General features: G+C 50.8%; 1 protein-coding gene across 2 annotated transcripts in view; it reads right to left on the bottom strand.

The window, feature by feature from the left end:
- Window positions 1–25,852, bottom strand: part of CLCN7 (chloride voltage-gated channel 7) — a 32,041-nt gene extending 6,189 nt beyond the window's left edge. The window contains exons 1-16 of one of the 2 annotated variants that reach the window (XM_053557307.1): window positions 25,504–25,852; window positions 15,941–16,012; window positions 9,431–9,502; window positions 9,255–9,320; window positions 8,550–8,682; window positions 8,062–8,171; window positions 7,156–7,236; window positions 5,995–6,057; window positions 5,797–5,880; window positions 4,941–5,034; window positions 4,544–4,608; window positions 3,874–3,990; window positions 3,136–3,190; window positions 2,679–2,739; window positions 1,975–2,113; window positions 939–1,032 (exon numbers count right to left, since the gene is read on the bottom strand). In XM_053557307.1, coding sequence (XP_053413282.1) covers window positions 939–1,032; window positions 1,975–2,113; window positions 2,679–2,739; window positions 3,136–3,190; window positions 3,874–3,990; window positions 4,544–4,608; window positions 4,941–5,034; window positions 5,797–5,880; window positions 5,995–6,057; window positions 7,156–7,236; window positions 8,062–8,171; window positions 8,550–8,682; window positions 9,255–9,320; window positions 9,431–9,502; window positions 15,941–16,012; window positions 25,504–25,644 — 1,447 coding nt within the window. In that variant the 5' untranslated portion in view covers window positions 25,645–25,852. The remainder of the gene's footprint in view (window positions 1–938; window positions 1,033–1,974; window positions 2,114–2,678; window positions 2,740–3,135; window positions 3,191–3,873; window positions 3,991–4,543; window positions 4,609–4,940; window positions 5,035–5,796; window positions 5,881–5,994; window positions 6,058–7,155; window positions 7,237–8,061; window positions 8,172–8,549; window positions 8,683–9,254; window positions 9,321–9,430; window positions 9,503–15,940; window positions 16,013–25,503) is intronic. The other variant, XM_053557308.1, reaches the window with a different exon arrangement.
- Window positions 25,853–26,239: the final 387 nt, after the last annotated feature.

Raw genomic sequence — 26,239 nt, forward strand, 5'->3', positions numbered from 1 at the left:
ATAAGGCATAGGAGTTTCCTTCCCACCTGAGCACAGGTCAGTCCCTGCAACCCAAGCCAGTCTATAATCCAGGAAAAATGCTCTCCCAGAGGCGGATGGGCAGGTGGATGGCTCAGAGACCTCCTTCAGAGGTCTAGGTGGAAAAAGAAGAGGTGCTGGGCCCAGAAGCAGCACCTGCTGGTCTGACCCCAGTTCCAGGGAGGTTCTTTCCCAGGTGCTGAGATCTACAGTGGACAGAGTATGGAAGCTGAGTCCTGTGCTTGGGTTTGGGCAGGCAGGATGTGGGGGAGGCTGGCTAGTGCAGCCAGCAGGTCATCATGTTGTGACCTCAAGGCCAAGAGAAGGGGACCGTGTGTGGAAGGCCACTGGTCTCCATTCCATACCAGCCAAGTGCTCACTGCAGGGGAAACGTTGACCAGATGCTGGAACCATGAGCCCATGGCAGGACACCAGCGCCCTGCACAGAGCATCTGGGGGCCTGGGCTCACCAATTCCTCAAAAATAGACCAGAGAACTGAGATATTCCCGGTGGCTTTGTTTGTGACAGGAAACAACTAGAAACAGTCTCAACTGCTCCCAGTCACATGACAGAAAATCTAACAAGGACATTAGTGGGAGAGTAGGTACTGGGAAAGGGCCCACAGCTCAGCAGCTCCACCACAGGCCTGCAGTGCCACGGGCACTGCTCTGGGCACAAGGCAGGTGAGCAGCTAGGGACAGGAGCAGCAGGTGGCTACACTTCTACTAGAAATGTGTGGCTAGTTCCCTGCCTAAGAGTGACTCAGTAGGAAAATTCACCCTGGAGATGGGATGGAGCCAGCCCACGTGACCCTCCAGGAGCCTGGTCAGGCCTGATTCTGAGGGGCATGAGAAACCCAATGTGTCAGCCCTGCACTCAGCACCCCACCCCATGCCTGACAGCGTCAACCAGCACGTACCTGGTGGGTCATGGAAAAGGCTCACCACACTCTTCTCTGGGGTGTTGAAGAAGGCGGCGGCCATGGAGTTGTACTCGCCATCTGCACAGAAGAGCTGCAAGGTCAAGAGAGAGGACAGGTTGGACAGGGGGACAGGCTGGCAGGCTGCAGACACAGGCCTGGCACTGCCATTAGTTGAGAGTATGCTCCAGGCCTGGCCAGCATTGAGCTGAAGCCCCCACAATGGGGTCAGGTAGGAGTGCTGCCATGCAGGGGAGGATATGCAAGAGCTGGAGGCATATCTAGCCCTGTTGAGGTGTCCAGCCTGTCCCTGGGGGGAGAGGGCCCAGGAGTTCACAAGCCTGTCCCTGGGGAGCCCTGGCAGACCTGGGGGTGGGGGCTGGAGGCTGAGGCCCCAACAGAAGACAGGATCAGAACAAAGCTGGCTGCCCATGGGCCCCTGCACAGCCAGTCCCTGTCCTGTCAGCCCTCACCCCTATTCTCCCCTAGCCCTGGCAACCACTGAGCTACTCTGGATTTCCCTGCTCTGGAGGTTCCATGTCCACAGAGTCACACAGTGTGGCCATGTGTGTCTGGCTTCTCTCTGAGCACGGTGTAGTCAAGGCTGTCCATGCTGAGGCCTGTTCAGAGCCTCCTTCCTTTACCCGGCAGAACCTTCACTGCGGGGAAGGCTGGGTGGACAGTTTCCACTCTGGGCTGTTATGAATTGAGCTGCTGTGAACCTCTTGTACAAAGCCTTTATGTGGATGCAGGTTTGCATTTCTCATGGCTGCAGATATAATCAGGCTGTCATTCTGGGAAGGGGACTGGGGTGAGACTTCAGCTGACATCACTGTCCTGTCCCCTGGCGCTCCAGCAGATGACCTCGCCTCCTCTGGGATCTGGGTGGATGGGGCTGACCCTAAGACACACCAGGCCTGTTCTCTTTTGGAACTTGGCTGAATCAACATCCCCCTGCTGTGAGCAGGACTGAGGTGAGGACTGCTGGGGACCCTTCACAGCTGCCAGCCCCATCACCTGGGCGCAGGCCTCCCACCTGGAGTGGGTAAGACATGGAGCTACCCCGCAGGGGCTGGCAATCCCTCGATGAGTAAATCAACACGAAGGCAACAGTGGCCGTGACAGCAGCCACCAGCATGGCCTCAATCACCTGGAGGCAGGGTCGGTGAATGTACCTGTAGCCAAGAGTCAGGGTGTGGGTGGCTGGAGAAATGCCCTTGGAAGCTGCCAGGCCAATCTGAGCCTGCCACTGTACCAAGAACCCGGTTCTCCTCCTTTATGTGGTTGGTGGTGAGGACTTCCCAGCGCCAACCCTCCTGGATGCTGGGAAACCTCCCAGTACCCCATCTGTGCCCAACATAGTTGAAACTGGCACAAGAATAAGGGGAGGGGGGAAGAGCCACCAGCCCAGGAGCCTCCTACAGACCCCACAGCACTCTAATTGCTGCTCTTGTCACATGAAAGGGTAACCCAGGCGAAGGCTGGATATCCAAAGGCCAGCCCTGGGTCCATGCAGGGCCTTGCTTCCTGTCCAGGGGTTTTCCTCTGGGGCCATCCCCAAACCCCCAGACACTCTCCTCTGGGCAGGTCAGTGGGGTACAAGCCACGAGGGAAGGACCCATATGCGTGCAGCCTGCCAGCCCTGGCCAGGGGTATAAAACTCAAACTACCACATCCATTTTCAAATGTCCTGAGCAGCCGCACCTACTGGCACCCTACACAGAACTGAGGTTTCCTTACCTGATTCGAAACATCGTCAGCCAGTAATTCAAGGCATTGAACACAGCTCCAAGAACACCACCTGAGACCAGAAAGAGATGTGCGTGAGTCACAGGGCAAGGCAAGTAGGGCCTCTGCTCTGCAGCTCTCCAGGAGGCAGGAGGCCCCTCAAAGGCTATAGAGAGGGGGAGGAGGGCCTGTTAAATACTTTCCCTACACCTCACACACTGTTGGAGGGTGGCTTAGTCCTCACAGGCTTTGCCTTCCTCCCAGGGAAAATGGTTTCCAGTGAGTAATAAATCCTGCTGGGGCTCATTCTACCTCTTAGAGAGAAAAAAGGGGGGGTCCTTCCCTGCTCCTCATTTTGCCAATGGAAAAGTAACAGGAAACAACACAAAGCACCCTTGGTTCCCTTCCTGGGTGAGACCCAGAAGCAGCAGCCCCCGCGTGAGCCATGTCTACCGTCGAGCACCCTTACCCAGCACACCCATGGCAATGAAGACTGGGATCTCATGGATCGTGTACGCCATTTTCTGTGCAGAAAGAAGAGGAAGCTTAGGCTACAGGGAAAAGCCCACAGCTCCCTTCCATGAAAATGCAAGAGCTGGACATCATGAGATCTGCTCACATGCATGGAACCTTACAATACTTCCACGTGGGGCCACAGAGGAGGAAGACTTGGAGCCCTATGAGCAACTCCCTCCCCCCCACCATCAGGGGATGGGGAGGCTCTCAGAGGGCCTCTGCAGGCTTTAGTGCTTCCTCTCCCCAGTCTCTAGCCACCAGGAAGGGATGCCCCCAAGCCCAAGAATATGCCTGGTGACTCCGAGGTTTCCCCGTGCACCAGACCTCAGAACTCAGAATCCACCCTCTCACCCGTGTCCGGGAGGCTCTGCAGCACAGGTCCTGGGGCCACCCCAGAAAGGATGGTCCAAGCCCATGCACTCCCACAGCCGCTGCTCCACACACACCCGGGACACCCTTGAGCCATAGCCTGTGTGCTGGCCCAGGGGCATGCAGCCTCACAGGCATCCTGACTGCAGGGACCACTCAACTAACATTTTCCGGGAGCACGTGAGGGCCCCTAAAATGCATGACAAGAGCTCAGTTCCACAGCTAAGGGTTAGAGGTTTCCCAAAGACCAATTCTCAACTCCGGGCCTCAAGCAAACAGGGTCCTGGCAGTAGGAAGAGCCAGTGGGGATGTGGCAGCTTACCTCCGAGTCAAACCTCCCGAAGTTGATGAGGCCTGGGCTGGACAGGTCCCACATGTTCCCATGGTAAATGCTCAGAATGAAATTCAGAGTGAAGGTAGAGATCATAGAAGCAAAGAACTGTGGAAGGAGAGCAGCAGCACTGAAGCTATGCCTGGAGCCCACCTCCGAGCATGGGAGCTGGGGCCAGGAGGAGGTGGCTCTAGCAGTGACCATAGCCCCTCCCATCCTTCAGGGGACCAGGAGTCTGCAGACCCTATCCAAGGAAGAAGGGAAGGGACTGTAGCCAAACTGCTGAACCCACTGTGTGCCGTGCAGGCTGGGACCACAGTCCTCTATTGATGTCCCCTTTTTGTGAGGGACAGCAGGGGCAGCAGGCAGAGTCTGGGGTTCCCGCCACTCTAGCACATAGCTAGGAGGCATTAGGGCGGTGGTTCTCAACCTTCCTAATGCCACGGCCCTTTAATACAGTTCGCAACCCACAGGTTGAGAACCACTGCATTAGGGTGATGTTTTGCCTGGCATGGGGGCCTGGGCAGCAAGTGCAGCAGCGTCTTGGCAGGCACAGGGCCTGACGGACTGTAGGGGGCATGATGCCAGCCACAGCTCCACAGGCCCTTAAGCAAGGACAATGTTGGCCCAGGGCAAGGTGCCCACCCAGCCAGGTACTTACGATCCTCCATGTGAGGAACTGGTTCCAGAAGGAGGCACCTTCCTCTAAGCTGAATAGGACCCCGCCTGAAAGGCAAGGGGTGGAGCCTCAAGGGCCAGTGGACATAGCGCACTGGCGCCCACCACCAACTCCTGCCCCAGACCCCAGGGAACTAAGACCAGTCAAAGGGAAGCTACAGAGTTGGAAGAGAAAGGGCTTGGGAAGAGGGGCTGCCAGGATATCTGAAGGCCAGGCCTGGGCACAGTGCCCAATGCCTCTGCCAACCCCCTGCCCAGTAACTCTAAGCCATTCTCACTGGGCACTCAGTCTAGAAGCACCAAAATAACTCCTTCATACACACAGGGAAGGAAGCTCAGGAGGCACAGGCCACAGACCGGCAGGGCCAGCCCTTCCTCACCTACAGGGGCTCCAAACGCAGCCGACACGCCAGCTGCAGCACCTGCTGAGACAAAGTCCCGCTTCTCTGTGTCTCTGCGGAAATACTCAAAGATCTGAAACAGAAACAGAGTCACGGGCAGGTTTTCCAATGTGCCAGCACATCCCAGAAAGGGACAGCAACTAGGCCACCCACCTAGACAAGGGCTGGAGAGGGGCAGTTGTCCGTTACCGGACAGAGAGAGGGCACAGCACTGTAGCGGCCACAGGAGAAAACAGGCCGTGTGGGCAGCAAATGGTTTGCCCACAGGGGAGGGCAAACAATAGTAAGACCCCTCATGACAGGAATTCAAGTTTACAATACACAAAAAAGATACACCCGAACCTCTAAACTCTAATGAGACCTAATGAAAACAATGAATGAGAAACCTAAACTTATTCTCAATTTAAAAAAAAGACTATACTGTAAAGTATTAACTGTCTAAATTCATGATAATTTAGAGCCATTCCTATCAAAATACTGCTGACTTTTTGGGGAACCATAACAAAACTGTTAAGCATTTATCTTGAAAAACAAACATCTCTAATGTGAAATGCTTTATATATTCCTTTCAGAAGTTGCTAGAGCCAGAGACTGTTGCACAGTAAATTCATATCCACATAGCAGGGGAACCCTTGGGGGATGGCCACGGGATCAGGAAGCAAAAGGAACACACCCTTTGTTCCCAACTACGAACAGGTCAGGTTGCCTCCTGGAGGAAGATGGGGAAGGGGACAGGCTCCCTTGCCTAAAGGTGCTGAGGGAAGCCCAACTCCTGGAGGGGCTCCCACACCCTGGCATCCACAACCCACCTGCACAGGAAGAGGAGAGGGCTCACCTTGAAATCGCGCTTCAGTGATGTCGACCTTCCCTGGGAAATCCCAGCAGCAATCACCGACCCTGAGTGGATCATCGGCCCTTCCTTGAAGACATAGAAGGCGACCAGTGCTCAGAGGTCACATACAGGCCTCGGGTCCCTCACAAGGCTAAGGGGACTCAGATGTGGGGTGGGACAGTGTCACAAGCACTTTGTTACCTTTCCCACGGCCAGTCCCCCTACCACAGACAGAATCACGCCAGACACTTTGATCACCAACGTCTGAAACACAGGGAAATACATCGAGTCTCTGATTAAAGGGACCTGAACAATAAAACTGTGATTACATGGAGCACCTGGGAGACTCAGGATCCTGGGGAAGGGCTCAGCGCTCACAGGTCAACTCCTTTGCACACACTCCAGGGGCACATTCAGCAGGGCAGGATGAGCCTTCCCTTCCTTTCTGAAGGATGCTAAGTTGTGGACTCTCCTATAGCCTGTCCTGCTCCTTGGCCCCAGCAGGTGGAGGGCCTGGGACTCTCATCAAGGGCCCTCCCTGCAAGCTCCTTTGTTCTCTCTACACACCCCCAGGGAAAGCCAGAAGCCCTGGGGTGCAGGGGGTGGGGGAATGACAAGGGTCTCTGGTAACCCCTGCCAGAGCCTGGAGCACTCATGGCACTTGAGGGTAAGCAGGATAAGCAAAAGCTGTCTTTGTCTAGAACCCTCAAATGCTTCCCCTTGTGGGGTGGCCCTAGGGAGGAGAATGTTATGCTAAAGATGCTCCAGACAGCTTTGCACCCTTCACCCAGTTAACACAGCATTTACAAAACCCTCTAAGCCAGCAGAACCGTATTAAAGGGCTGCGGCATTAGGAAGGTTGAGAACCACTACAGCAGGCTCCCACTAGCCTATACAATCACCACAGGTTGGCACATTCCTGCCTCCAGGAGAGCCCGATCTGTACCCAGCGTGCCAGCACAGCTCTCCCCCAGGCTGTAGACCCCATCCCTACAGACTGGGACAGAGCTCTAGGCTAGGCTCAGACTAAGAAATGCAGACAGAACTGACAGACACACTACACAATCAGGCTGTTACTGATGACATTATGTGTGATTCACCAGTCCTCAGTTACAGACATTTCACATAGCTGTGACCATGACATACACATTTTTGTACTACTTAATAAGTACAAAAACCAGTTCTACTATTTAAAAAAAAAAAAAAGAAAAAGGTTATCCCTTTATAAAATCTGCCCATCTCCTCACTGTCACCAGCACACAATGTGTTCTGGAGTACTCAGAGGGAGCAGAAGACAAAAAAGCTGCTCTGACCAGCAGATCCCACTTCACACCTGGCCTGGGGCACTCCTGCACACCTCACCTTGAGTCGTACCACATGGGGGACCTTCACGCCATTGAGGAAGCACTTGATCTGGGGGATCCCGCTGCCAGCAGCCACTGGCTAAAAGAGGGGGAAGCAATGATTGGGGTGCATGGGAGGGACCCATGTCTGGGGACAACCACTCCCACTCTCCCAGCCCTGAATAGGAGCGTCCTGACATGAAGCACCCTGAAGGATGAAACCCTGTGGGACAGAGTAGAGACAGAGGCCCATGTGTCCCCAAGGGCATGAGGGCAGGGTAGGGATACCCTAGGGTGGGCCAGAACCCATCAGGCACCAAGCATAAAGACCTGCTTCTGGTACATGGGGGCCACCACCCTGTACCCCAAACTAAAGGCTCTGGATGCTGCTCCATCTGCCTCCCACCATCCATGACAAGGAGGGGAGGCCAAAGGGAGACTTCTGGGGGAAGCTCTAGGATGGAAGAGCAGCCCAGGAGGGTCTGAGCCTTTGGAGAAGGGTTCCCACTTGGAGCTGGTCTGCTCCTTCTCTGCCTGGACCCCTGGAGCTGGGTCACCCTGCTCCTAAGACTACGTGCCCTGGAGCATCCCAGCACCCAGGTGAGCCAGCCTGGGCAGATCTTACTACATGTGAGCACTAGGTATGAGTGGTGTGGGGGCTGTGGGGGCTTGTGTGGCAATGGATTTGTGCTGCTGGGTTAGCAGCACCACCAGAGTCTAGGGAGAAGCGGCCTGGACATGTGTCCTGTTTCTCTTGGGCTGTTTCCTATCTGTACCATGTGGCTCTAATCAGAAACCCTCCATGGTAACCAGTGACAGGGCAGCTGGGGTGGACAAGCTGAGGCTTCCCATCTGTTCAATGAAACCCTCTGAGCCTACCCTGGGTCTGATGCCCCAAGGGCCTCCTGTCACAGGGCCCATGTACCTCTATGAAAGCCACAATCACGGACCCCACGAGCACAAAGGCAGAGTTCAGCGTTGCCCAGAGCAGGAGGGAGAAGGACAGCCCGCCCTTCTCGGTGAACTTGTCGACATCTGGGGTTTGTCAAGGATAACCACTGCTTCACATCAGGACCCTGCACCCTCTACCACCCTGTAGCTCAACCTCCATGCCACAGAGGCTCAAGCCCTAGGACAGTTCAGACGTCTCCAGTTGCCCAGTGGTAACTGGATACCCAGAGATACCTCACAGCCCAACTGTGACATGGCCCACCCAACCAGGCCTCCTAACTGGGCTATGAAGATTTGGGGCTCAGGCATCCCACTGGAGCCTATGCTATGTGGGCACATGGACAAAGGATGCTGTTCTTTTTTTTTTTTTTTCTTTGGCCGGGGCTGGGTTCAAACCCACCACCTCTGGCATATGGGGCTGGCGCCCTATTCCTTTGAGCCACAGGTGCTGCCAAAGGATGCTGTTCTTGATGACCCTGTACTTTAGGCCGGCCAGGTTCTCCACCACGATGTCAATGAAGCAGGCCACGAGGCCCGTGAGGATCCCGATGAGCGCGCAGATAACCCAGCGCTTGATCTCCACCGTGCGGAAGGCCTACAGAGGTGGGGGTGTTATGATAGCCAGCAATCTTTCAAAAGGCCACTGTGTCCTGACAGAACAACTGGCCCCTGGCCACCTACAGCCTCTGGAATTCTGAAGGCCACCACCATGCACCCCCACAAAGATCTACCCCTGGCCAATGTCTCAGTGACGACAGAGCACCTCAGGGCCTCAGTAGGCAACTCAGGGAGGCAGGTGACTTTCTCCACAGGTTCACAGTCAGGCATTGATATTTGGGCAGTGCCCCTAACATCCGCAAGAGCAGCTTTCTTAGTTTCTGTGACTGTGACACACTCTCCTACCAGTTCCAGTACCTGGGGTTGGGTCTCACTTGCCCCAGCCCCCATGAACACAAATCACAGAATGAATGGTGGCTCTGGGACTCAGAGGCTACAGGACAGAGGAGGGAGCTAGGGATGAACCTCTTCCCCGGGAAAAGACAGTGGCACAGGCCAATCTACAGTCACTGGATGGCTGAGCCATCCCCTGCCACAAGAACTCACTCTGTGGGTCGGACTGAGGGACACCTCCCAGGCTGTGGTGTCTTGGCTGCCCATTCAACTCACTGTGTGATTGATCCGCCGCTCCTCCTCCAGGAAGAGCTGGTTCTCACTGTTGTCATAGTCTAAGCTCTGCAGACCGGGACAACACCACAACACCATTATTAATCTGACGCTGCAGATGTGGGTCGGGAGGGACAGAGGCTGGGGTCTCAGGACAGAGTGGATAGGAGGAGACCCACCTCATACTTAAGGGACAGGAGCTTCTCATTGTGTGGAATCTCTTTGGGGAAAGGAAGGGGAGGATCCATCTCCTGTGGGAGGAAAAGAGAGATGCACTTGATAATCAGGAAACTGGAGAATGAAGCACAGAACAGGATGAAGGACTACACCCCAATTCATCCCAGGACAGGCATCACAAGAAAACCACAGATAATATCCCTACAAATACGCTGGATGCAGTGGCTCACACCTGTAATCCTAGCACTCTGGAGGCTGAGGCGGGTGGATCACTTGAGCTCACAAATTCATGACCAGCCTGAGCAAGAGTAAGACTCAGTCTCTACCAAAAATGAAAAAATGAGGCAAGAAGATCACTTGAACATAAGAGTTTGAGGTTTCTGTGAGCTATAACACCACAATAAGAGTACTTGGTAGAGACCAAGGGTGACAAAGTTAGACTCTGTCTCAAAAAAAAATAATAATAATAATCCCTACAAATAGACACAAAAATCCTTAACAAGATAGGAGCAAAGCAAATCCAGCAACACTATAACCAAACTGGACTCAGCCCAGGAATGCAAGGTTAGTTTAACATCCAAAAAATCAATTAATGGGATATGCCATGACAACAGAACACGGGATAGAATCCACATGATCATCTTTTTTTTTGCAGTTTTTGGCCGGGGTTGGGTTTGAACCCGCCACCTCTGGAATATGGGGCTGGTGCCCTACTCCTTTGAGCCACAGGTGCCGCCCCCACGTGATCATCTTAACAGACACAGAGAAAGCATTTGACAAAATCCACATCTCTTCACAATAAAAACACTCTACAGGGCGGCCCCTGCGGCTCAAGGAGTAGGGCGCCGGTCCCATATGCCGGAGGTGGCCGGTTCAAACCCAGCCCCGGCCAAAAACCACAAAAAAAAAAAAAAAAAAAAAAAATTAAAAACACTCTACAAACTAGAAGAGAGGAGAACTTCCTCAATCTGATCCAGGGCACCCATGAAAGGCCCACAGGCAACATTATGCTCAACAGTGAACAGCAGAAGCTTGCACACTAAGATTAGGAATATAACATGATGCTAGTTGTTACCAGTTCTACTCAACATTGCACTAAAGACTCTTACCAAGAGTCAGGCAAAAGAAAAAAATAAAAAGCATCTATTAATAGATTAGGAAAGAAGAAGTGAAACTATATTTGCAGATGACATCTCATATACAGAAAAATCCTAAGAAATACATTAAAAAACTACTCAAATAAACATATCCAGTAACAATGAAGGGTCCAAAATTCAACCGTATTAATATACACTTGCAATTAGAAATCCATTCTATTTATAATAACATCAAAAATAAGATACATAAAATATATTCTTTTTTTTTATTTTTTATTTTTTTGTAGAGACAGAGTCTCACTGTACCACCCTCGGGTAGAGTGCCATGGCATCACACGGCTCACAGCAACCTCTAACTCTTGGGCTTACGCGATTCTCTTGCCTCAGCCTCCCAAGCAGCATAAAATATATTCTTAAAATAAAATTAACAAAGGCCAGTGTGATGACTCACGCCTATAATCCTAACACTTGAGGAGGCTGAGGTACGTGGACTGCTTGAACTCAGGAGTTCAAGACCAGCCTGAGCAAGACCGAGACCCCCATCTCTAAAAATAGTGGGGTGTTGTGGCAGGTACCTGTAGTTTCCCAACTTCCGGGAGAGCTGAAGCAAGAACCCGAGCCCAAGAGTTTGAGGTTGCTGTGAGCTATGACACCATGACACTCTACCAAGGGCAACAAAGTGAGACTCTGTCTCAAAAATAAAGAAATAATAAATAAAATAAATTTAACAAAAGAAATATAAAACTTGTACAATGAAAATTACCAAACTTTTTTTTTTAATTATTTAAAAGAAGACTTAGGGAGTCTCACTATGTAGCCCAACGTGGTCTTTTAACTCCTGGCCTCAAGTGATCCTCCTGCCTTAGCCTCCCATATAGCCAGGAGTAAAGGCAAAGCTACTGTACTCAGTTTACCAAACACTGTTGAACAATATTAAAGACCTAAATAAATGTTAAGACATTCTGTATTCAAGGTGCACAGCCTACAGACATGAAAAAATGCTCATCATCCTTAATCATCAGAGAAATGCAAATCAAAACTACTTTGAGATATCATCTAACTCCAGTAAGATTAGCCCACATCACAAAATCCCAAAACCAGAGATGTTGGTGTGGATGTGGAGAAAAGGGAACACTTCTACACTGCTGGTGGGAATGCAAACTAATAGGTTCCTTTTGGAAAGATGTTTGGAGAACACTTAGAAATCTAAAAATAGACCTGCCATTCAATCCTACAATTCCTCTACTACCCTGTTTTCCCGAAAATAAGACAGTGTCTTATTTTAAGGTGTGCTCCCAAAGATGCGCTAGGTCTTATTTTCAGGGGACGTCTTATGTTTCCTCTAAGTAGGTCTTATTTTCAGAGGATGTCTTATTTTCGGGAAAACAGGGTAGGTATATACCCAGAAGACCAAAAATCACATTATAACAAAGATATTTGTACCAGAATGTTTATTGCAGCCCAATTCATAATTCCTAAGTCATGGAAGAAGCCCAAGTACCCATCAACCCATGAATGGATAAATAAATTGTGGTATATGTACACCATGGAATATTATGCAGCCTTAAAAAAGATGGAGACTTTACCTCTTTCATGTTTACATGGATGGAGCTGGAACATATTCTTCTCAGCAAAGTATCTCAAGAATGGAAGAAAAAGTATCCAATGTACTCAGCCCTACTATGAAACCAAGTTATAGCTTTCATGTGAAAGCTATAACCCAATTATAGCCCAAGAATATGAGGAAAGGGGACAGGGAGGGGAGAAGAGGGAGGATGGGTGGAGGGAAGGTGATTGGTGGGACTACACCTACTGTGTATCTTACAAGGGTACATGTGAAATTTACTAAATGTAGAATACAAATGTCTTAACACAATAACTAAGAAAATGCCATGAAGGCTATGTTAACCTGTTTGATGAAAATATTTCAAATTGTATGTAAAACCAGCACATTGTACCCCACCCCATGACTGCATTAATGTACACAGCTATGATTTAATTTAAAAAAAGAGAGAGAAGGGCGGCACCTGTGGCTCAGTGAGTAGGGCGCCAGCCCCATATGCCGAGGGTGGCGGGTTCAGACCCAGCCCCGGCCAAACGGCAACAGAAAAATAGCCGGGCGTTGTGGCGCACACCTGTAGTCCCAGCTGCTCGGGAGGCTGAGGCAAGAGAATCACGTAAGCCCAAGAGTTAGAGGTTGCTGTGAGTTGTGTGACACCACAGCACTCTACCCAAGGGCGGTACAGTGAGACTCTGTCTCTACAAAAAAAAAAAAAAAAAAGGGCGGCGCCTGTGGCTCAGCGAGTAGGGCGCCGGCCCCACATGCCGAGGGTGGCGGGTTCAAACCCAGCCCCGGTCAAACTGCAACAACAAAAAAAAAATAGCCGGGCATTGTGGCGGGCGCCTGTAGTCCCAGCTACTAGGGAGGCTGAGGCAAGAGAATCGCGGAAGCCCAGGAGTTAGAGGTTGCTGTGAGCCGTGTGACGCCACGGCACTCTACCCGAGGGCGGTACAGTGAGACTCTGTCTCTACAAAAAAAAAAAAAAAAAAAAAAAAAGAGATATTCTGTATTCATAGACAGGAAGACTTAATATTGTCAAGATTCAATGCAATCAGGCTGGTCAATCACGCCTGTAATCCTAGCACTGTGGGAAGCCCAGGCAGGTGGACTGCTTAAGTTCAGGAGTTCAAGACAAACCTGAACAAGACCCCATCTCTAAAACTAGCCAAGCACTGTGGCGGGCGCCGAAAGTCCCAGCTGCTTGGGAGGCTGAGGCAAGAGGATCTCTTGAGTCCAAGAGTTTGTTGAAGTTGCTGTGAACTATGATTTCACAGCACTCTACTAAGGGCAACAGATTGAGACTCTGTCTCAAAAAAAAAAAAAACAACAAAAAACAAAAAACAAAAACAAAAACAAAAAAAAAAGCTCAGCACCTGTAGTACACTGGTTATGGGCGTCAGCCACATATACTGAGGGTGGCAGGTTTGAACCCGGCCCAGGCCAGCTAAACAACAATGACAACTGCAACAAAAAATAGCCAGGCGTTGTGGCGGGTGCCTGTAGTCCCAGCTACTTGGGAGGTGGAGACAAGAAAATCGCTTGAGCCCAGGAGTTGGAGGTTGCTATGAGCTGTGATGCCATGGCACTCTACCCTGGGCAACAGCTTGAGGCTCTGCCTCAAAAAAAAAAAGATTCAACGCAATGCCTATCTCAATTTTAGCCAACTCCTTCTTTTTCAAGAAATTGACAGGCTGACCCTAAAATTTGTGGAACAAAAGAGACTCTGAATAGCCCAAGCAATCTTGGGAAAAGGCGGGGGGAGACAAAAAGTTGGAAGACTCACACTACCTGGTTTCAAAACTTACTACAAAGTTAACAATAATCAAGGCAGTGTAGTAGTGGCACCAGGACAGACATACAGATGAACAGAACAGACTAGGGAGTCCATAAATGAATCCAAAACATTACAGTTAACTGATTTTCAACAATGGTGTCAAGACAATTTGCTGGAGAAAAATGGTATTTTCAATAAATGGTGCTGGTACAACTGGATTTCCACATGCAGAAGAAAACAGATGGATCCTCACTTTATGCCATATCCAAAAATTAACTCAGAATGGATCAAAGACCTAAAACTATAAAACTTTGAGGAAAAAATGGATAAATCTTTGTGACTCTGGGTTAGGCAGTGGTTTCTTACATATGACATCAAAAGCACAAGCAACAAAAGGGAAAGGAAATAAACTGAACTTCATCTAAATTAAAAACTTTTGTGTATCAAAGGACACAACAAAAAAGTGAAAAGAGGCCTGGCCCAGTGGTTCATGCCTGTAATCCCAGCACTCTGAGAGGCTGAGGCGGGTGGATTGCTCGAGCTCAGGACTTTGAGAACAGCTGAGCAAGAATGAGGCCCTATCTCTAAAAATAGCCAGGTGTTGTGGTGGGCACCTGTAGTCTCAGCTACTTGGGAGGCTGAGGCAAGAGAATCGCTTAAGCCCAAGAGTTTGAGGTTGCTGTGAGCTGTACCATGACACTTTACCAAGGGTGACAAAGTAAGACTCTGCCTCCAAAAAAAAAAAATAGTGAAAAGAAAACCCACTGAATGGAGGAAGCTTTCATAATCATGCATCTGATGTAAGAAATTTGTATCGAGAATACGTAAGAACTCCTGCAACTCAATTATGAAAAGACAAAATAACCCAATTATAAGACGGGCACAACTGACGCACACATGCCCAGTGCTGGCTCCCAGTCTTAAAACTGGAGTGACAATTTCTGAATCCCATGTCCTCATTTTCTGTCCTTCTCTCCCAGTTCCTGCTCCTCCAAAAACCAAAGCAAAGGCTTTGAAGGCCAAAAAGCATCACTGAAAGGCATCCCAATCCACAAACACAGGTCATGTGTTGCCTGCCTTCTGGTGACCCGTGACACCCTGGCTCCACAGGCAGCCCAAATACCTCTGCCCCAGGAGAAATGAGCCTCACAACCAAGATGTCACCAGAGGGCGGTGCCTGTGGCTCAAAGGAGTAGGGTGCCAGCCCAGCCCCGGCCAAAAACAAAACAAACAGAAAAAGATGTCACCAGACTGCTGAGCCTGCCACAAAAACGAAAGACAACAACAGCACGTTGTGCCTGTATAGTTATAAATACCAACAGGCGCTAGACCCGACAGCCGTGAGACACTCTCAAAGCTGACAGGCCCTGACCAGTCTGCTAGAGAGAAGCCTGGTGAGGAGGATGCCCTGGGGGCTGACAACAGAATGGGGTCATCTGGACCTGAGTCCAACAGGCTAATTCTCAATGTATGTCTTTTCACCGTATTACAAAAATGAGCACAGGATCAGAATAGATGTTTCTCCAAAGAAGACAAGCAGCCAATAGCACAAAATGCTCAGCCTTGTATTTCCACCAGGAAACACAAATCACAGCCACTACAACATGCCACCAAGGAGGAAGGAAAATTTGAGTTCTGCTGGGAGTTGGGGGACTCAGAAAGTGTTCCCAGGACAACCAAAGGCACAGTGGCTGGATGAGTTGGTTGCAGGGGACACCAGAATTCTTTCCATTGAAGTCAGGGGACAGCATCACCACTTCACGCTCTGCAAGGGTTCCCCCACCCCTTTGGGATCCCTGTCCTCACCTTGCCATAGAGCTCCTCCTGTCCCCCCCCACAGTACCAGCTTCCTGCACCCCACAGCACACTCACACCTGCGGGCCCGAGTGCTGTGTTCCTCTGCTCACCTGGCTGCTGATGTTCACTTGGTCTTGGGGCCATGTTCCCCTTGGAGCAGCCTTCCTGGGCACCTGGCCTTAGGGCCCTGTTGCCTGCCTGCCATTCTGCCTGCACCCACCCCCTGGGTCTGGTGGGGACAGTGAAGGGCAGCTCCCAGGAGGGGGACAGCTCCACCACTCACCGGGTCTAGAAGCTCATCATCCAGCTCCATGTTACTCATCTGTCCGATTTGGAAAAATGCAGAACGAGGTGACTAAAAGCAGAAGAGAAATCATGAGGGCGTATGAACACCAGAAGGTGGTGACTGCATGTCCTTGCTTCTTCCCCACATTCTGGCTCCACCCCACCCTGCCCAGGCAGCTCACACAGGAACAGGTTGAGGCGACCAGGACCAACCTCCCTGGGTGCTAGAGTCCAGGGCTGCTCCGGCCACCCATGGCCTGTCAAGGAGAAGGCCAGCCCCAGCAGAGACACTCTAGGCTCCTTGCTCTAAACTGAAGATGAGGCACCTACTACCCCACCCCTGCCACGGGGCTCTACCCTCCCTGCCAGCTGGTCCTGATGTGCTGCTTGGCCCCCTGCCACCTCCACAAAGTCTGTTTGATGAGGCTCCTCAGGATCCCGAGACACAGACAGCTTCACATGCCTGGCCTGTCTTCAAGTGTGTTAATGCTGCCCTCCCTCCTCGACAGGCAACCGTGGGGCAGCCAGCACCACTGCTATGGCACCCAGGCAGCTCTCCGTACCGCTGTCACAGTGCCTCCTCAGCGGATGCAAACCCACTGAGCACTGGCCAGGCTGAGGTGGCCAGGCCTAAAAGGGACCAAATGGGGCCAAGGCCAGGCTGGGATAAGACGGGCACTCATGTGTTCATCCTTCTTTCTCCAGAGGCCACATTAGTTCTCCAATTTCAACTATTTCTTCAATCTACCAACATTTCTAGGGGGGGGAAGGGAAGAAGGGCTGGTTCCTCTGGTAGGGTTACCTGTGTCAGCTCAATGAGCCCTGTTAGTAGAAAGAAGCGCCAGAAATAAGCTCTGCAGTAGAGAGGCAACCCCAAGACTGCTATCCCCACCCTGGTTGGTGGCTGTGCTAGCTGCCTCGTTTGCCCACCTGCTGATCTCCCCTCATCTTCTCCACCAACATTCTCTGGACCCACCCAGAAAGCCATAGTGGTTCTTAGTGACACAAAACCACAGGTAACAGTGCCAGGAGCCAGCTGGGCCAGGATGAGGACAGGATAAGGCTCTCAGCCTGCCAGGCAAGGCACACGAAGTGCTTGCTGGACCACTGCACTGACCATGAAACGACTGAGCTGCACGTCATCAAGGACCATAGGGACCCAAAGTGGAACTCCACATAGCATATGCCCTGAAGCATTGTCAGCAGTATCTGAGGACCACACTGAGAGAGGGGTGGGGACAGTCCCACAACTTGCCCTGTGTACCAGACCTGGAGAACTCCCACTGGGCCACATCTGCACCCACAAAAGCATCACCTGGCAGCAGTGGGAAGAGGTATGAATGTGTGCAGCCAACACAGGGCGTGTGGCAGGTGGGACATCCACCCCAATTAGGGAATTCATTCATTATTTCTGCCTAAAATAAAAGGATGCGGCTTGGAAAGCAGGACACTGCCAGCCTTCTTCAGCTTTATCTTTTACGCTGGAAAAAACACACATTTACTTGAAGCAATTCTTGGTATAGTCCTTTCTTTTGCAAGTGTAAGTTAAATTAAATACTCGTTCCTAAAACCACTAACGCACACAAGCTGAATGAACCTGAAGGGCATGACTCGCTGAGAGAGGTCAACCCACAGAACATTCCACAGAAGAGCTCGCCACCAGTTCCCTAATGCTGGAGGCAGACTGCAGGCTGGAGAGGAGGCAGTGATGGCCACGGCTAGGAGGGCTGTGACTGCAAAGAGGCTGGACACAGAGAGCTCTGTGGTGATGGAAACATCCTGCATCTTGCACTGCACCGGGACAAGCTTGTGGATCTGTATGGGCTCCAGCTGCGACCACTAAGGGACACGTGGCACAGTATACACAGGCCTCTCTGCACTGTCTTTGCAACTTCTTGTGAATCCATAATTACTTAAAAGTTAAAAATTTTTTAACAGGCCAGGCACAGTGCTCATACCTGTAACCCTAGCACTTTAGAGACCCAGGTAGGAGGACTGTTTGACACCAAGAGTTTGAGACAAGTCCGGACAACACAAGACCCTTGCCTCTACAAAAATAGAAAAATTAGCCAGGCATTATGGTGCCTGTAGTCCTGGCTACTTGGAGGGCTGAGGCAGGGGGAATGCTTGAGCCCAGAAGTTTAAAGATGCAGCCCAGGTGAAAGAGTAAGGCCCCGTGTTTGCTCCCTGCCAACCAAAATAATTTCATAGACAAGTGGGACTATGTCAAAGTTAACAACTTCTACACATCAAAGGAAACAATAAACAGAAAAAGCAACCTACAAAATGAGAGAAAATCACACATCGGATTAGTGAATAAAACTCCGAATACAGTGGCACCTCTGTAAGCTGACCATCTAAGAACTGTAACAAACTGGTCAACATACAGAGGTAGCCAACATAAGGAACTAAGTCTACTGTACTGATATGTACATGTGGTACATGTCCTGTCTATACAAATTTGGTCAATTTAAGATAGGGAGATGGTCATGTAGGGAGGTTCTACTGTATATAAAGAACTCCTGGCTCGGGGCGGCGCCTGTGGCTCAGTGAGTAGGGCGCCGGCCCCATATGCTGAGGGTGGCGGGTTCAAACCCAGCCCCGGCCAAACTGCAACAACAAGAAAAATAGCCGGGCATTGTGGCGGGCACCTGTAGTCCCAGCTGTTCGGGAGGGTGAGGCAAGAGAATCGCGTAAGCCCAAGAGTTAGAGGTTGCTGTGAGCCGTGTGACGCCACAGCACTCTACCCGAGGGCGGTACAGTGAGACTCTGTCTCTACAAAAAAAAAAAAGAACTCCTGGCTCAGTACCTATAGCTCACTGAGTAGGGTGCCAGCCACATACACCAAGGCTGGCAGGTTCAAGCCTGGCCAGGGCCTGCTAAACAACAATGACAATTGCAACAAAAGTAGCTGGATGTTGTGGTGGATGCCTGTAGTCCCAGCTGAGGCTGAGGCAAGAGAATCGCTTAAGGGCAGCACCTGTGGCTCAAAGGAATAGGGCACTGGTCCCATACGCTGGAGGTGGCGGGTTCAAACCCAGCCCCAGCCAAAAACTGCAAAAAAAAAGAGAATCGCTTAAGTCAGTGGTTCTCAACCTTCCTAATGCCACGACCCTTTAATATAGTTCCTCATGTTGTGGTGACCCTCAAACGTAAAATTATTTTTGTTGCTACGTCATAACTATAATTTTGCTACTGTTATGAATCATAATGTAAATATCTGATATGCAGGATGTATTTAGGTGACCCCTGTGAAAGAGTCGTTCAACCTCCAAAGGGGTCATGACCCACAGGTTGAGAACCACTGGCTTAAGCCCAAGAGTCTGAGGTTGCTGTGAGTTGTGATGCCATAGCACTCTACCGAGAATGACATAATGACACTCTGTCTCAAAAAAAACTCCTACACCTCACCCACAAAACCCCCAAACAACCTGATTAAAACGTGGGCAAAGGACCTGAATAGACGTTTCTCCAAAGAAGATACACAAATGGCCAATAAGCACATAAGAAGCTCAAAACCATAGTGAGTTTTTACTTCATACCCATTAGGATGGCTGCTATTAAAAAAGAAAGAACAGGCTCGGCGCCTATGGCTCAAGTGGCTAAGGCACTAGTCACATACACCTGAGCTGGCCGGTTCGAATCCAGCCCGGGCCCACCAAACAACAATGATGGCTACAACCAAAAAATAGCTGGGCATTGTGGCGGGCGCCTGTGGTCCCAGCTACTTGGGAGGCGGAGGCAGGAGAATCACTTGAGCCCAGGAGTTGGAGTTTGCTGTGAGCTGTGATGCCAAGGCTCTCTACCCAGGGCGACAGCTTGAGGCTCTGTCTCAAAAAAAAAAAGAAAGAAAGAAAGAACAAGTGTTAGGAAGGAGGTAAAGAAATTGGAACTTTCTGTGCACTGCTGGTGGGAATGTAAAATGATATAGCCACTGTGGAAAATGGTAGCGCAGTTGCTCAAAAAACCAAATATGAAACCACCATATGATCCAGCAATTCCACCTCTGGGTAAATACCTAAAAGAATTGAATGGGCAGCGCCTGTGGCTCAGTGGGTAGGGCATCGGCCCCATATACCGAGGGTGATGGGTTTGAACGTGGCCCCGGCCAGCTAAAACAGCAGTGGCAACAGCAACAAAAATAGCTGGGTGTTTTGGTGGGCATCTATAGTCCCAGGTACTTGGGAGACTGAGGCAAGAAAATTGCCCTAGCCCAAGAGCCGGAGGTTGCTGTAAGCTGTGATGCCACAGCACTCTACCAAGGGTGACAAAATAAGATTCTGTCTCAAAAAAAAAAAAAAAAAGAACTGAAAGCAGAGTTTCAAGGAGACCACTGTACAGGCATGTTCACAGCAGCGCCACACACACTAGTAGGATGTGGAAGCAACCCAAGTGTCCAACACCAGATGAGTGGATAAGCAAAGGTGGTCCATGCACCCAATGAAGTAATGCAGCCATCGAAAGGAATGACCACACTGACAAAGCTACCACACAGATGGACCTCGAGGACATCCTGCTGAGTGAAATGAGCCATCCACAAGAACACAAATCCTATCTGAGCCCAAGGATGCAGGTCCCGAGAGCAGTCAGAGGCAGAAGGCAGATGGTAGCCAGGCAGAGGGATGAAGGGGAATTGTTTTATGGGTACAGAGTTTCAGTTCTGCAAGAGATTCATTCTGGAGATCAGTTGCTCAACTACATAAATATACTTCACACAGCCGAACTATGTACTTAAAATTAAAGTGGTAAATTTTATGACTTTTTTTTAACCACAATTTAAACATATTTCAAATAACTGTAAAGACTGTCTGCTGCTCCACTTGGCCCACTCTGCACTTATTGGGCACCTACCTGGTGCCAGGCTCCCCATAAGGATACAGAGGTTGCCCTGGGGGTTGGGGAAGCAGCCTCCAGGCACAGGAGCATTTAAGCTGAGAATCCGCAGCTGAAAAGGAGCAAGATATGCTGAGTGTGTGTGTGTGTGGGGGGGGAGGGTGGCAGTGGGAATTGTCCTAGTAATGGGGATAGTGTCATGAAGCCTGTTCTGTGGACTGTGACCTGTACTCAACATCCTCTGGCCATGTCCAGGCCTACCACTATGTCCCTCAGCTCTCTGCACTGTTGGACCACAAGCTTTGCCCACGTCCTCCTTAACTGGCTCTATCCCACACATGCTGGGTGCTGGCAGGTACTCCTTAAAGGCAACAGGGACAAAGAATTTAGGGACCGCTCAGGGAGGGAGCTGCCCCTACGCAAAGGAAAGACAGGGGCAGCTGGGGGAAGGAATACTCCATAACAAGGCCGAGCCACGCTGAGGAGCAGGCTCAAGTAGAGAAGAGCTCAAGGGACTACTGGGGATGACTACAGGACCTTCCTTGTAGCTGTGGGACACCCCCAGGCCTCTAGCATTCCTCAGACTGTGCTCCCCTAAGATCCCTACCCTGTTGGGGTCTCAGGCTAAGCTCCCAGGAATGTCTTGTCTTTACGCATACCTCAAATACCCCTCCTCTAACCCCTGGAGCCGTCTGGTCCTGGCTCAAGCAGATTTTTTCTTTTCTTTTTTTTTTTGGTAGAGACAGGGTCTCACTTTATGGCCCTCGGTAGAGTGCCATGGCCTCACACAGCTCACAGCAACCTCCAACTCCTGGGCTTAAGTGATTCTCTTGCCTCAGCCTCCCAGGTAGCTGGGACTACAGGCGCCCACCACAGCGCCCGGCTTTTTTTTTTTTTTGTAGAGACAGGGTCTCATTTTATGGCCTTCGGTAGAATGCCGTGGCCTCACACAGCTCACAGCAACCTCCAACTCCTGGGCCCAAGCGATTCTCCTGCCTCAGCCTCCCGAGTAGCTGGGACTACAGGCGCCCACCACAACGCCCGGCTGTTTTTTGGTTGCAGTTTGGCCAAGGCTGGGTTTGAATCCGTCACCCTCGGTATATGGGGCTGGCGCCTTACCGACTGAGCCACAGGCGCCGCCAGCACATTTTTTTCTTTCAACTGCTAAGTGAAACTAAATCAACCAGATTCTTTCTGTAAGTTCTCAAAATGGTTGGCTCCCACTGCCTACATCCATGACCATGACTTGCTGGCTGACTTCACCCAGACAGGCAGTGACCATCATCCTCTCACCCAGCAAGACGGGCCTGAGAACAGGAACAGCAATCCACAGGCAGCCCTGAGGGCCTGTGCTGCTGCCCAGCCTCCATCAGACCCCTCCCCAGGATGCCCTTCCCAACACAGCTACCTTCAGGGTGCTCAGGGTGTCTGTGCAAATGTGGCAACAATGCCACTGTCCAACTCTGGAAAGGGCCAGGAGGCAGCCAGGACAAACTCTCACATTCTGTTTACGGGATCACTCCTACAGAGAAGTTATTGGCCTGGAGACCCATGTGTATACCACCACGGTGGCCCTGCTGTGACGTCCACTTGCTGGTCAGAGCAGACCCTCCCCCAAGAAAGACAGCATCAAGAAATGTAAGGAGCTGCCAACAGAGTCACACATGAATGTCAAAAACAAAGATGAGGCGGTGCCTGTGGCTCAAAGGAGTAGAGCGCCGGCCCCATATACAGGAGGTGGTGGGTTCAAACCCAGCCCCAGCCAAAAAAAAAAGATGAATCACTTTTGCGTCACTGCTTTTAACATTACTGAGAAGGACTAACACGTATTTATTAAAAGTGTGTTTTTTGGCCAAGTACAGTGGTTCATGCCTATAATCCTAGAACTCTGGGAGGCCAAGGCAGGAGGGTTGCTTGAGCTCAAGAGCTGGAGCCCAGCCTGAGCAAGCGTGAGACCCCATCTCTCCTTAAAATAGGAAAACTGAGGCAAGAGGATCATTTGAGCCCCAGAGTTTGAAGTTACTGTGAGCTATCATCACGCCATAGCACTCTCCCCAGGCCACAGAGTAAGATTCTGTCTCAAAAAAAAAAACAAAAAACAAAAAACCAGCTGGGAAGGGCGGCACCTGTGGCTCAAGGGAGTGGGGCGCTGGCCCCATATGCTGGAGGTGGTGGGTTCAAACCCAGCCCTGGCCAAAACTGCAAAAAGAAAAAATAATAACCAGCTGGGCCTTGTGGCAGCGCCAGTAGTCCCAGCTACTCAGGAGGCTGAAAGAGGATGGCTTGAACCCAGGAATTTGAGGTTGCAGTGAGCTAAGCTAAGGCCATGGCACTCTAGCCTGGGCAATAGAGCGATACTCTGTCTCAAAACAAAAAGTATGTTTTTGACAGGCACCATGCTAGGTGCTATTCATGCATTAACTTTTTCGCAAATGAGAAAACTAAGGATATGGAAGCTCCACGCCTCACTCTAGACCAGTGGTTCTCAACCTTCCTAATGTCACGACCCACAGGTTGAGAACCGCTGCTATAGACCCTTGCTAGTCCAGTGCTCTCAGAGTACAAAGCCTCCCAGGCTACTGGCCTAACAGGTCTGCCAGTCTCTAGACTCCACCCTTCCCATCAGTTGGTGGAGGCACACCAAGCATCCTTTAGGACTGGAATCCCCAGGATCCTGTGGGTTCTCCCAGAGATAACCATATTCAAACCCTGCTCATGTGCCCTGCAAGGCCACCCTCCATGCCCCACACTGCATTCCAGACTATGTGTTCTTCAAGATGGAGCCCCACTGTGACCTCTTCTGCCCCTGGGGCCCCTCAGACAGTCCTCCCAAGGTGCTGGGCCTGTTTCTTTTGGGAAAGGAGCTTCTTCTTTTTTTTTTTTTGTAGAGACAGAGTCTCACTTTATGGTCCTCGGTAGAGTGCCATGGCATCACACAGCTCACAGCAACCTCCAACTCCTGGGCTTAAGCGAGTCTCTTGCCTCAGCCTCCCGAGTAGCTGGGACTACAGGCGCCCACCACAACGCCCAGCTATTTTTGTTTTTTTTTGGTGCAGTCAGCTGGGGCCGGGTTTGAACCCGCTGCCCTCGGTATATGGGGCCGGGCGCCTTACCGACTGAGCCACAGGCACCGCCCAAGGGAAAGGACCTTCTTTATGCACCTGTGTCCTAGCCAGCTACAGAGCAAGTACGCAATCAATTATTTGTAATTGTTTAATAGCAGCTGATCAGTCATTAAATATAAACAAAAAGCTTAAAATTATTTTTAAGGGAATAGATAACAAATTTTTCCCAAAATAGCCTTTACCTGTTTGTAAAGAGAAATAGGAAACCCCAAAACATTCAGTCCTGCGATAAACCTACATTCAACCTCAATCAAGTTTTCCGATCTCTTTCCCTATTAGCCCTTAAAGGCACTTTTCTCCTATCTTGTGGACTTCAGATTACTTTTTTTAAAACAGAAAAAAGAAAAGAAAAAAGAAAAAATATATCAAGAATAAAATCACCCTGGCACCAACACTTTAAATTATCCACCTCAGATTACTTCTCACACAGACCATAGAAAACAAAGCAAGAAAGCAGATTTCACTTTAAAGGGAGCTGAACCTCATCTGATGAGTAAAGAGTAGGCTTTGACCTTCACTGTCTGATGCAATTCCAAGGGATTAGGAAAACTTATAAATTCTACAGAAACACCCTGATGTTTGTGTCTGTCCTTCTTAATATTTAAGCACTACATAAGTTATTTTTTTTTGAGACAGAGTCTTACTACGTTGCCCTCAGTAGAGTGCTGTAATATCACAGCTCACAGCAACCTCAAACTCTTGGGCTTAAGTGATTCTCTTGCCTTAGCCTCCCAAGTAGCTGGGACTACAGGTGCCCACCACAATGCCCAGCTATTTTTTTTGTTGCTGTAGTTGTCATTGTTGTTTAGCAGGCCCGGACTGCTTCCAACCTGCCAGCCCAGGTGTGTGTGGTGTGGCCAGCACTGTAACCAGGTACCTATGGGCACTGAGCCTCACAATATAAGTTTTTAAAAGGCATAAAACGAAAAGAAAAAAAGTAAAGAATAATTGTAGAAGAGATTAAGACCAAGCAATCAATAAAAATGGTCATTAACTCAAAATTAACATACAGGAAAATAAATGTAACTCAAGTGCATATTGACATGCTGACATTACGACCTGACATACTGGTTATTGATTTTGCCTATACATGCCAAGTTCAAATTAGGTGCTAAGGAAAACTGAGTACATATACTTATCATTCTCAAGATCACCCCCAAAGCCTTACTGACCTCCCACAAAGAAAGGTGGCAGGCAGAGGTCTTCAGTCACTCTCACTGAAAGAGAAAACTCTGCAATGTGGACTGTCAGAATCTCCCAAGATTCAAACATTGAATAAATAACATTGGCTGCTCATGTATTTATTATAACTTTTTAAGAGAGCCTCCTGCCTCCCCTGAAAGGCCATTCTGGGGTGCACTGTCAGGGCATCAACCAACCCCCTGGCTGCGCTCGGCCCACCGGCTCCTCAAACTCGCCTATCCCCACCTGCTCCACCACCCCTTCCACCTTCCCAAGAGTCCCCCCAAGACGCCAGAAACCCAGCTCCAAGGCCAGTCGTGCCATTCCCCAAGCACGCTGAGGGAGCGAACCTAACCCACTGGTGGCTCGATCGCCGGGTCTCAGAGCCAGGTCGCCCCGGCACTGCCCGTAGGGGCCTCACCTGGCGCGAGGCTGCGGGCCCGGCCCCATTCAGCAGCGGTGCCCCTGCGTCGGGGCGCGCCGTCCTCCGAAGCAGCGGCGCTGTCTCCTCGTCGTCCCGGTCGCGGCCTGACCACGACACCTTCTTGGAGACGTTGGCCATGGCCGGCCGCTTAGGGCACACCGGCCAGGAAACGCCACCGCCCGGGTGTTTGGTCTGGTGACCCGCGCCGGCAGCCACGTGACCCGTGATGGCATTCACGTGACCCTTCTCGGAGCCCACGTGACACGCGATGGCGTCTGACGAGGGCCATCGCGCGCGCCAGGGTTTCAGGGAGCCGCGGTCGGGGCTGCTTGCAGCCCGGCTGCCCGCGCCACCTGGGCGGCCAACGTCCTTGGGGAAGGCAAGGCGGGAGCGGAGACGGGGGCGCGCTTTGCCCGAGGCAGACCGCGGATTAGAACTGCGAAAGGGCTGGTGGAATCAGAACCCCACTGCGCAGCCCCGCAGTCCTAGCGGACGCCGGCGACAGTGCTTAACGCGCGCTAAACCCCTGAGTTAAGGTTTCTTGGGAAACAGAATGTGTGCACAGGCCCCAAGAGTCACCCTGAATTTTTTTTTTTTTTTTTTTTTTTGTCGAGGCAGAGTTCTACCCTATGCCCTGAGGAGAGGGCAGTGGCGTCGTAGCTCACTGCAACCTCAGACTCGGGCTGTGGGCATCCTGCTGCCTCAGCCTCCGGGGCTACGGGATTACAGGTGC

Source organism: Nycticebus coucang, chromosome 12 (genome assembly GCF_027406575.1).
Source record: "Nycticebus coucang isolate mNycCou1 chromosome 12, mNycCou1.pri, whole genome shotgun sequence".
Lineage (NCBI taxonomy): Eukaryota > Metazoa > Chordata > Mammalia > Primates > Lorisidae > Nycticebus > Nycticebus coucang.